Genomic DNA, 12,493 nt, shown 5'->3' on the forward strand with positions numbered 1-12,493 from the left:
CGTTAGCGGATCGCTTTTCCTGGGGTAATAATTCCTTTTTTAAAAAAAAATGTGGTCACTCAATCCACGACTATTTGTGGGACACTGCTGTGCGTAATTGGCTGCCGCGTTTTGCTCACAAATAACATAACATGTAGGAGCAGGAGTAGGCCATTTGGCCCTTCAAGCCTGCCCCACCATTCAATCATGACTGATCTTCGAATCTAACTTCATGTACGGTCAAATCACTTTACAGCACCTTCAATTCCTGTGAAGCGCTTTGAGACGTCTCAACGATGTGATAAGGGCTATATCAAAGTATTATTATTATGTTTCTGTGTCTGTGTTTGTTAGGAGATGGTGGAAACTATCAGTGCGGGTCAAAATAGGAATTTTTTAACATGTATATATGCATATATGTATGTGTATGTACATATATATATTTTATTTGTCTCTTTCTGCATGAGGTATTATTCTTTGTAAGTCAAGGTGAGCAACTCTAGTGATGGGAATTAGAATTCTTTTTCCTTTTGTCCTCCACGCTGGTAGAAAGCTACCTCCCCCTACGTCAATTATGGCATACATCCAATGTAATGCTGAACTCCCTTTCGATTAGAGTAATTAGTGTCCCTTCTCTGCAACGTGTGCTATGTCAGTGGATATTTTGATCTTTCCCACTCATTACCTTTGCAACTCATTTCACAAGATTTGTCTGGATGAAGAAGGCTCTTTGGCCCCTCTGATCGCATCCCTCCAGAACACCCACCCTACGGTCCCCATCTTGCTGCATCAAGCTACTTTTTAATTTAGTCCATTGACGTGCCTCTACCAGCTCTCATGACAACCTGTTCCATGTGGTCGGCCCTGCGACGTCTCACTTGCCACGAGCGTCTCCAGGATGGAGTGAAATTGTAATTGATTGACAGCGGACACCCAAGTGGCTCAGGGCTGTCAACCAGTGAGGGGTGGAGGAATGGGGAATAAACAAGGGATGTAAATGGAGGAGTCAAATCAGGATTGATCCATTCACAAACCGCTTCAGGCTGTCAATCACCTTGGTCGGCCAGTAATTGGTCCCTTTCCTGTCCAATGGGAACGGAAAGGGAGGTTGGCGCCGCCGCTTCTGCTTCTCCACTGGGTGGGAATAGGTTAGGGAATTTCGGTTGGCCTCGGAAGCCACTTAAACCAGACAAAATGGCCGGCTTCGATGTGTCCGGCTTAAACAGCAGCCACTGCATTTATTCTGAAATTGCCCTTTACAACTCTAAACTTGTGTCTTCTTGTTCTATTGTTATGATGCACCACCAATTTATGATCTGGATTTACGTTTTTAATCCCATTAAAAAAATTTTGCACATCTCTTTGAAGTCCGCTCTGAGTCGTCTCTCTTGAGACTGAAGAGCCCTAGCTTGTCTAGTCGTTGCTCATGGTTGATTCCTTTAGCACTGGGGATCATCCTCGTTGCTCTTCTCCTAACTGTCTCTAGGACCTGGGCCGGACCCTTATATCACGGTGACGTGAACTGTACACACTATTCAAGTTGAAGAGGCCGGATTGTGAATTACTATTCAATACAGATAATATATTCAATACTATGTCGGCTCAAATTGACCTGCAAACCCATTAACAGTTGTGCATGAGTGAGGCCAATGTGTGTGTCATAGTGCTTTAGAGTTAGAACAGTGGCAATGTGTAGCCTCATACTGGTGATTCACTATCAAGGAATTTCTGATCTTGTCTGGACTCTCATGGGGAGGCAGTGAATAGAGGTGACCCATTTCTCCACAGGAATTGAAGTCTTGGCAGAGTCGGTCTGTCTCAGTCCATTGGGCATAAATAAAAGGGAAAAAAGGTTAAACTGTTGTTTAATGATAACAATAGTAATAATTCTTGCATTTGATATAAGAGTCTTATCAGGTTGTAGAAATGTCCCAAAGCTCTTCACAGAAAATACTGTAAAGTGGTTTGACTGTGTATTTGTGTGCGAGTGGAAGCGGAAACTACCTGAGAAAGATAGGGTGATTTGGAAACCAAAAGAGAACTTAAAATCTTGCTGCCTTTTGCTCAAAACCAAGGTTACTACATGTGCAAAGATTAAGTTTCGCTACATTATGCTTAATTTATTTTTCGGGCAGTACAGTGTACCAAATAAGGGTTACCTGAATCCATATTCAGGTTCTATACCATATTGTTCATGTTGTAATTGTTTAATTTCCTTGATTGTATGAAGTGCAGTGACTGGCCAAGCTACAGATACAGGAAATGGGGTTGGTGAGATCAACTTATCTGTCTGATGTATAAATCACACCTCAGTGCAGTTATTTCTGACCTGCACACAATTTTTTTTATGTCATGTAAAATTTCTTTGAGTGTGCCGAGATACTTTTATATAAAATAATTGGACAAGTTGCTTGCTTTAAGGAGCTTCACCATTATTAGAGTGGAGTCCTGTAGCTCAGTGGTTAGAGCACTCGCTTTGCAAGTGAGAGACCTGAGTTCAATTCCAGGCAGGGCGAAACCTTGGGCAAGTTTCCTTACTCCACACGCCTAATAATAATCCCTCCAAAAAAAAAAACAATAATTAAATTGGTCATTTTCAATCTACGACTGTTTGTGGGACATTGCTGTGCGCAATTGGCTGCCGCGTTCGCCCACAAATATACAGTCAATTCACTTTACAGTGTGTTCTGTGAAGCGCTTTGGGACGTCCTCCCGACGTGAAAAGCGCTATATTAAATGCAAGGATTATAGGATTATTTCAATTTTATTGTTGGCCTTTGTCAACAATAAAATATGTGTCAGCCTGGCTTATTGATGGCACTCTTGCCTCTGAGTCAGAAGGTCTAAGTCAAGATGACACTCCAATGGTGGTGTGTTGCATTGTCGGAAGTGCCTTCCTTCAGATGAGAGACTAAACTGAGGACCTGACTGCCTGGACGTTAAAAACCCCATGAAACTATTTGAAAAGAAAAGTGTCCTGGCCAACAAATTCCCCCAATAAAATTGGCCACTCACTCCATGGCTGTTTTGGGGACATTGCTGACTCCTGAGTTTCGCCCGCAAAATACACAGTCACTCCACTTTACAGTATATCATGTGAAGCGCTTTGAGATGACTCAATGATGTGTTAATTTGCTATATCAAACAAATCAAATACAAGGATCATTATATGTTGCCTCTATAATTGTGTCCCATGTTTTAGAACTAACCTTTTTTTAGTAGGAAATTATTTAGCCAATTGAAGAATAAAGTTATTCAAGAGCATGGGAGTAGGATCGGGGAAGATATCTCCATTGGGAAGCAGTGGAACAAACTACGCATGTTAACATTAGATTGCAATTGGACAAAAAAACAAAGAATTTTGTATTACTGTGCGGATTTTAAATATTCTAGTGCTCTTTAAATATTGGTTAAATTCAACCAATGGTGAATCTACAGGCACATTTGACTGAATTTATATTTTAATTCATTAATAAAGTTGCCTTTTTAGAATGGCAGAAACTACTTCTTCCCACATTCAATTTCTGTTGAAGCGACTGAGAATTTGGGAATAGGGTTAGAATTTCTTGCTTCCCTGAATTACCCTTCAGAGGAGACTGGAAAGTCCATTAATTCGCAGTGATCTGATTCTGTTTCTGGTGTCTGGAACATTTAACGGGCAAGATGAAAATTATACATGCAACTAAACTGTCCACCTAGTGCTATTTAAGATTGAAAAGCAAACCGTCTGTCACTGTCATAGATGAAATTACCAATGGTGCACAAATTAAGCTTTGTAAAGCTTCACCATTCATCTAAAGATTTGTTATTCAAGCTTAGAACTTGATTTATCTCATAGAGCAACTCCTTTCTTGGGTACTATAGTGACAAGCACTTTGAATAAAACAGACACTTAAAATGCAAACCACTTTGGAAAGGATAAAATTGGTTGCATGGCTGAACTCACATCATTGCACTTGAAATACGAAAATGCATAAAATAAACCAGTTTATTTGCTCATTGCTAAGATAATTGACTATCAACAGTTGGCTCACTCAAGATGCTACAGTTGATCTAGATTCTGTTAAATAGTTGCTTGATAAAAATGTTGATCGCAACTAAAAGACAGAATTATGAATTACCATCAGAAATTATGTCGCTAGTCCACTGTAGGTATGGCCAGTTTTTCATTGAATTAGCTGATGTTCAGATTTTTGCCAGTATTTTACTCCAGTGAAATTTTAAGTGTACAATTTTGTAAAGTTCTTAAATTCATTAAGCCTTAAGTTGGAAAACAGTTTTGCAATATTAAATCTGCAGCAGTAGAAGTATCAGCCTAGCTCTCAACTGAGTCAGAAGGTTGTGGGTTCAAGCCCCACAGCAGCATTTTGAACTTGTTATCTAGGCTGACACACCCAATATATTGCTGGGGTGTGCTGCATTGTTCAAAGTAACATCCTTCGGATTAGATGTTAAACCGAGGTCCTGTCTGCCCGATGAGGTGAACTTCGAAGATCTCATGGCACTATTCAGAAAGAGAATGGAGATTTTCCTTGGTGTTCTGGCCATGCGGGATATTGATGTATGCAAATTTGCTACTGTGCTTGCCTACATTCATTACGTGACGTGAAGCGCTTTGAGACATCCTCACAACATGAAAGGCGCTGTATAAACATAAAACATGATGAGTAGCTATATCAAATGCAAGGATTATTATAAAGAAAGAAAACAAAGTAACAACAAACATTTATAGATGTAACAAACACATGCTTACATCTGAAAGTCCCCCCCCACCAAGCAATACATTAATTTCAGCTGTTAGACTTCACTTTTTTTAAGTGAGAGATTACAAGTGGTTTGTGTATCTATTTGAATCATTGTGGTATCAGAGAATGATTATTTCTGTAATATCTTTGAGGTCGTCAATGTATATGTTTCTAAATCATTTGTGGAGAGAAATTCCAGCTGGGTCTAGACTTACACTATTTATGTGGCATTTTGCAGATTTTAGCAAATTCTAGAATTCCGTCTCAACTTTGAAGCTGCTTTTCCTCATTTGTTGAAAGAACTTAAAGAAAAACGGCTTCAAAATTAAGGCTGTATTCAAGATTCTGCCATTTTTTGTGTTGTATCTAATGTACAACAAGATACAACAAGATTCCATTTATAAAGCGCCTTTCACGTCAGGAGGACGTCCCAAGGCGCTGCACAGTTGGGTCAGGACCCGAGCAGGGGGGAAATGGTCAGGGTGAGGGGAGGGAAGGAAGGGAGCGAGGAGGGGGGAAATGGTCAGGGTAAAGGGAGGGAAGGGAGGCAGCGAGGAGGGGGAAGAGAGTCGAGAGGGGAGCTGAAGGCACGGTCAAAGAGAAAGGTTTTGAGACCGGCCTTGAAGGAGGAAAGGGAGGAAGCGGCGAAGGCACTGGGGGATAGAGTTCCAGAGCCTCGGGGCTGAGAGGCTGAAGGCCCGACCACCGATGGTCGGGCGGTTGGGGCGGGGGACGTGGAGCAGACCGGAGCCGGAGGAACGGAGGGTACGGGCAGGTAGGTAGGGGGATAGTAGGTCAGAGAGGTGTAGAATATATGGAGCAAATGTAGACCTAGTGGAAATTTGTAAACAAGAAAAATAATGTAATTTCACAGAATTTGAATACACGGAATACTTTAAATTAAAACACTTTTTTTTTGTGTGTTTTGTCCTGATGCACAGAGCTGTTGCCTGGTTACCTTTCATAGTAAATCCCTTGTGCACAGGAATGAAAATGCTCTTAACCTTCAGTCATTGTTGCAACAACAATGAGAAGATCTTTGGAATATTAATAGAAAATATGGCACATTAGTGAGGTACTCTCAGCTGCATGTAAATTACTCTATTAGTATAACCGCAGCTTATTTAAGGAAACTGCTCAACCAACAAGGTGACACTTTGAGGAAAGTATCTTCTATATTTTACATTAGTGGATAGTAGATATCAGATTTGTGAAAGTGTTTTTTAAATAAAGTGATACTCCTGCATTTCTCACCAGTTGTAAGTGAACTATAGCAGATAATGCATGTATTTCTTCATTCAGATACGGCCTGTTGCCCACAGCCGGATAATAGCATCAGCAAGGTTCCGGAGGCCTATTCAAGAGCCTTGTACTATTTGGTGAGTAAAGACCAGAAATGATCTTTAAAGTAGTGAATTAAGTTGTATCATGTTAAATCGCTTTGGGATGTGAGTGAACCAGGCAGGGTCTGACAATAGCGTTTGTTCCCCATCCCTATTTGCTGCACAGCAAATTGTTAGATCATTTCAGAGGGTGTTTAGAATCAACCAGAGCTGGGGTCTTGAGTTGCACGTGAGCCAGCGTGAGTCAGGATGGCGGATTTCCTTCCCTAAAAGACATTAGTGAACCGCTTGAGTCTTTACAACAATACGGCAGCTTTGTGACTGTATTTCAGGTGCCTTGTCAAATTGCCAATTATTTGGTACTAAATTGCCTAAATCTCATTGCAGAATTTGAACTCATGACGTTTGAGATTCTAGTCCAGTAAAATTACCAACATTATTAAATTGTAATACTTTTTTCCTATTGTTGACTGAGCTATCCAGACTCATTTTATAACCTTTTCTAATGGGCATGACAAGTTAACATTAGACTGTAAAACCATTGATAATTTGTGAGGCTGTGTCAAGTCCTTAGTGGTCTGGTGAAGGATCTGCTCTTGCGTACCAACCTTAGTATTCATCTGAATTTATCTGAGTGGTTTTCCTTGCCTTTTCCTTCAGTGATTCATAGCACAGACATAGTGTTGCTGCTTTATGTGTGTTTGCCCTGGCCATTTGTTTTCATTATATAATCCTCTCTCATTTAGTGTGATTGCAAATGGAGACCTCTTAAACCCTGCCGTCCGGCTGCTGATACCTAAAAAGATACTGAGACAGTGGGAACAGGTTCTCGGTATGATCACGGAGAAAGTAAACCTTAGAACTGGAGCTGTAAGAAAGTAAGTCTTACCCAGAATGACTGCTGACTGTACTAACATGACATTTGTTGATGATGGGAACATTATGTGACTTGGTCAGTGATGTAAAGTCCAGGTCAAGTATACTATATGCTTGGGGAAAAGAACTTTTTTTTCTAAAAAAAGTGCTGATCCTCCACAAGGCTACGTCAGTGTATAAAAAGATGTAACTAACTGTCATGATTACAGAACTGTCGACGTTGAAAGTGACATTTGTTTAGCAGTGGACTGCAAACTTATTTAGACTATGGAACTACAGTATTTATTTTGAAATAGTGAAATAGCGTCAGAATGGGTTGCGTTTTTAAACTGATTTAACTGATTGCTGATCCCAATAAGTGATGATTGCCATTTTTTTTTGAATCGAAGGAAAATATTTAATGACACGACATGCAACAGAGATCATTTGCGATAGGAGCAGTAAAGTGAGAGGAGTTATGGAGTGGGGTGAAAAGAGCGTCTCATGTGTGAGTTGCACTGACGATCTATTTCCTGCATACAGACTACACTATGGCCCATTATAACAGGTGGACGTCTATGCAGCAAAAAGGAAGGGACATCGGTGACCTAGTGACCCACAAGTCAGAATGGGTTTAATGTGGGAACCAGTGAGCTGTGCTCGTACGCATTGAAACTGTCTGGTATACCTTGCTACAGCACGGGATCCCAACCACTGTGTTCTAACAAAGCCATACCGTAGTTTACATTCATTGCACTTAATTTAATCTGAACAGATTATGAAGGTGTGAGAGGTCACAAGGAGAATGAAGAAGAGAAACACTCAGTTTGGTTCAAGCTTCAAATTTGTAGTTCTGCTGGCATCCAGCACAATAACTTCATCCAATAGGTTGTCACAAAACAAAATAAGAGTTAAAACAGGGAAAATGATAGAAATAAGAACATTTAAGCTATCCCTAAATCAAAAAGGATATATACTTTCCTTAAGTAAATATCCTATTCTGTTACTTGAAGAAGAGCATTACTCAAGTTCAGTGTGTTTTTTTTTGGTTTGGTCAGTTTCTAAATTGAAATTATAACAAGGTACACAGAAGGACACACACTTCTGGGAGACTGTTTGTGCCAATATGTAAAATAACTGTCTTTGCATTTGGTATAGCATCACAGCATTTTACTGTAAAGTGTAGTGACTGTATTTTGTAGGTGAACGCAGCAGTCAATTTTTGTATGGCAATGCTCGTGGACTGACATCAAATGAATCGCCACAATTATTTGGGGGATTGTTCCCAGCCACCGGGAAAAATTCCCTTCTCAAATAGTGCCATGGGATCTTTAATGTCCATAGAGAGGAACTTGGTTTAAAGTCTCATCCAAAGGATGGCACCGCCCACAATGACAGCAAATCTCCAGCATTGCGTTGTGAGTTCCAGGTCAAAGTTTAATATGGTAACAAACTCTTAAAAGTATAAAACCATGGGCATGATATCCTCCCTCCCCTTTCATAGCAAAATTTCACCCAAGTCTCGAAAATGTGATAAGGTGCTATATCAAATGCAAAGCTTATTATATTATAAAATGAGGAGAAAATTCTGGCCATTTGCTTAATTTGTCCTTTGATATATAAATGAATGCACTGCTTCCTCCTCACCTTTCTCCCTCCAAAACTTTCTCCAGTTGTCAGCTGTTTGTTTTGTTGCTAACACATTAGAAAGTTATTCTTCTCCTTCACTCAACCTTCATAAAAAGTCTTATATAAATTTTGCAAAGTCTTCCTTGAATGCTTTTTTTAAAAGCATATTTTACTAAAGTAGCCGCCATACCCATTGATCTTTTGATCTAGGTTTTGAATGCATTCCTGCTTTGTACAACAGGGCAGTCAATTGAGAAACCCCTGCATTAGTGGGTGCCATGTCCGTTGAAACCTTTCTCAGGTCTGTTGCCAACCTCAATCGTCGCCAGTTCCAGTTTGGCCTCTCATAGTAAGCGGGCAGGAAAGACTTTGAATCAACATCAGCGCAGAGAGTGGATCAGTCAATTGTCACTGCTTAAAAGAGCTAGATTTCTATTAAAAGTAATTTATGTAATGTTGAGACAGTTATCAGTTGAAATAGTTTGTTTAACTTGCAGAGTTAATAGTTTAATAGTTAATCTGTGCACTGAACTAATAATGTATTGTGAACAAGAATACTGAAAAATAGTAGTTATTCTATTTAACTATTCCATGGTGCATTGGTTTGGATCAGTGGAGGGAAGAGAGATGAATGAGCAGAACATTAACTGGCCTCAACCATTCACATTCCTTCAAAAAATGTCTTAGATCCTGCTTCAGTTAAGTTAACAAGAACTTTAATTTTAATGGGTCATTTACTTCAATCCTTTTTGTTTGTTGAAAGCAGTCTGCAGCAGTCTAATATTTTTCTATAACAGTTTGTGAAATTTGAAGAATCAAAAGCCTATTCTACTGCGCTGTCTGGCATTGTGTTATTACCATTATGGTAACTTCAGAATTTTTTTTCTTAAAAGCATTTTAAACACAACAGAGCACATTGGCAATAAATGTCGGTGATTAAGGCAGGAGTACTACTATCTATATTTGCAGAGGGCCCCTTTGCCTGCTGGAACCTCTCTGCTGTGTTCTCAACAGTTGATCACGTACTCCTCCGTCATCCACCTTAGTGGGACCGCATTTGCCTGGTTTGAGTCCTACTTAACCGACCACCATCACTTCGTTTCTTCAAATGTTTTTTCCCGTCCCCGCCACCACCTTGTCACCTGCGACGTACCCCAATGGTCCTTCCTTGAACCCCGTTTAATTATTTACACGTACCATCTCAGCGATGTCATCCACAGATACAGGGTCAACTTCCACATGAACGGATGGCACCCAAATCTACTTCTACCCCTCCAGCTGCAACTCCAGGTCCGTTGATGTTCCGTCAGCTGGATGAGAACAAACTTCCTATGTTGTACTTGAACATTGATAAGATGGAAGGCACACTCCTTGGCTTCTGTCAACGTCTTCTGTCCTGTGACTCAGATCTCATCAACCTCCCTGGCCTATCCTTCAGACTTACTGAATGTTTTTTAAACTAAATATATATATATTTGTTGATATATATTTACTCTTATCTCAGCCAGTATTAAACCCATTACAGAAGAAAAGACGCAGCCTGTTAATATTGCGTTACAGGACGCAACAGACCCAGCCCCTTGTGGTGAGGGGGTTCCCTTTGCGCACTCCACTTTGGTGGAGGGACCAAAGGCTTTCCCGCCTCAGGGTTCTGGCACCTTTGCAGGGCGCAGTTACAAATGTGGTCCGGACAAGTTCACAGCACACAGGATGTGTGTAAGCTAGATGTTGGGTTCGATCCCCAGTTGTCTTTCCTACCCCACACCCGATCCCTAACCAAGATCACTTCCTCCACCTCCATCACATCATGCTTCCCATGATCTAGCCAATTTCCATTCCCCTTCAGATGCTCCCTTCTCATTCTGTGCATTCTAAACTTCTGGAACCAATCCCCTGAGTAGCAGTATAAACATTTTGCTAATTTCTAAACATGTAGCATTCACTAAATTTTGCTTTGTTATTCCATTTGGTGAATTTCCCATTATTGTTTTTCTTACAGAAGATGCCATATCTTTTTGTAAATTGGTTATGTTCTTTATTCTCCAATCCTCAGATGCCACAAATGTTTCTAATGAGCACCTAAATATATCCAGCAGAACATGACCAATTTCAATTCCTCTTGTCTCTGTGGCACACCTTCATCCACTTTGTATCCAGTGGTGCATTTATTTTTCTCTATACAATTTTCTTGTAGTTTTTATGTTCAATTGAATTATGTTAACAGTATGTCCAGAAACCCATTGTTCCTCCATGTATTTCCATTGTAGTACTCAAACAATTGTGCTTGATCCTTCACACATTTATCCAATGCCTTTTCCTGATCCGTTGTTCTATAGTAGATTTTAATACAACAACTTGCATTTAGGTAGCCTGACAAGTGAACCAGAGGCAGTAGGGAGGTGACCATAAGCATGATCAAAATGGAAGGTCTTTTGGTTGGATTTGAAGGTGGGCAGGGAGGGGACAAGGTAGAGGGAGAGAGTTCCAGAGTTTTGTGGCGTAGTCACTGAAGGCATGGCCACTGATGGTGGAGAGGGTGAGGGACAAACAGGAGGCCGGAGCCACCTGAGTGGAAGCAGCGGTGTGAGGGCATGAAGGAGTTTCAAAATGAGTGAGAGGATCTTGAAATTGATCCGTTCAGTAATTGGGAGCCAGTGGAGCCTGGCAAGGGCTGGTGTGATGGGGTACAGAGTTTTGTGCGGGTGAGTATCTGGGAGTGGAGTTTTGAATGAATTGAATTTTGTGTATAGTGGAGCTGGAGAGACCAGTAAAGGAAGACATTGGAATAATCCAGCTGGGAAGTGACGAAAGGCATGAATGAGGGTTTTGGCTGCTTTCGATGCGAAGTATGGACAGAGGGGGGCAACATGATGGAAAAAAGCGGTCCTGGTCAGGGAATGGATGTGGGTTAGAAAGGAAAGGTGGGGATCGAACCTGATGCCTAAGTTGCGCACAGGTTTGGTGAGTCTGAGGGAAAGCCCATGAAGGTTGAAGAGTTCCGACCTGAAGGAGAGAAGATGTTGACAGGAGCCAAAGAGTATGGCTTGTGTCTTGCCAACATTCAGCTGCAGTAGATTTGTGCTCATCCAGGCCTTGATGTCCGTCAAACTGGGAGTTGCAGCTGGAGAAGTAGATTTGGGTGTCATCCGTGGAAGTTGACCCCATGTCTGCAGATGACATCACTGAGAGGAAGCATGTAGATGAGGAAAACAACAACAGCAGCAGCAAAATTACATTTATAGAGCACCTTTCCCGTCGGGAGGACGTCCCAAAGTGCTGAACAGTCAGGTATTGGGGCCTGAGCATGGGGGAGGGGTGATGTAGGGTGAGGGAAGGTAGAGAGGTGGGAGGGAGACCAAAGGTACAGTCGAAGAGAAGGGTCTTGAGACCTGTCTTGAAGGAGGCAAGGGAGGAAGCGTGGTGAAGGGACTGTGGGATGGAGTTCCAGAGTGTGGGGGCAGAGAAGCTGAAAGCCCGGCCACCAATGCTAGGGCGGGTCGGGCGGGAGACATGGAGCAGGCCGGAGCCCGATGAACGGAGGAAGCGGGCAGGTTGGTACGGAGTCAGCAGGTCAGAGAGGTAGGAGGGGGCAAGGCCATGGATGGCCTTAAAAGTGAGGATCTTGAACTCGATCCTCTGAGGGATGGGGAGCCAGTGGAGTCGGGCGAGGGTGGGAATGATGGGGTCAAGGAGCCTGGTGTGTGAGAGTACACGAACTGCAGAGTTTTGGATGATCTGCAGCTTGTGAAGGGAAGAGTTGGGAAAGTCGATGAGGAGGGAGTTCCCATAATCAAGCCTTGAGGTGATGAATGCGTAGGTGAGGGTCTCGGCAGCCTGAGGGGTGAGGCAGTGACGGAGTCTGGCAATGTTGCAGAGGTGGTGGAAGGCAGTGCCGGTCATGGCGCGGATGTGGGGGAGAAAGGACAGTTCAGGGTCAAACAA

The 12,493-nt window shown here is 41.9% G+C and overlaps 1 protein-coding gene across 2 annotated transcripts in view; it reads left to right on the forward strand.

Annotated features, from left to right (window-relative positions):
* LOC103184914 (doublecortin domain-containing protein 2) overlaps positions 1-12,493 on the forward strand; it is a gene marked incomplete at its 5' end in the record, with an annotated part of 112,737 nt that overhangs the window by 22,034 nt on the left and 78,210 nt on the right. For both annotated transcript variants that reach the window (XM_007903170.2, XM_042332445.1), the window contains 2 exon segments: positions 6,027-6,103; positions 6,814-6,945. In XM_007903170.2, coding sequence (XP_007901361.2) covers positions 6,027-6,103; positions 6,814-6,945 — 209 coding nt within the window.

This window comes from Callorhinchus milii, unplaced genomic scaffold (genome assembly GCF_018977255.1).
Source record: "Callorhinchus milii isolate IMCB2004 unplaced genomic scaffold, IMCB_Cmil_1.0 Scaffold2, whole genome shotgun sequence".
In the NCBI taxonomy this organism is placed as follows: Eukaryota; Metazoa; Chordata; class Chondrichthyes; order Chimaeriformes; family Callorhinchidae; genus Callorhinchus; species Callorhinchus milii.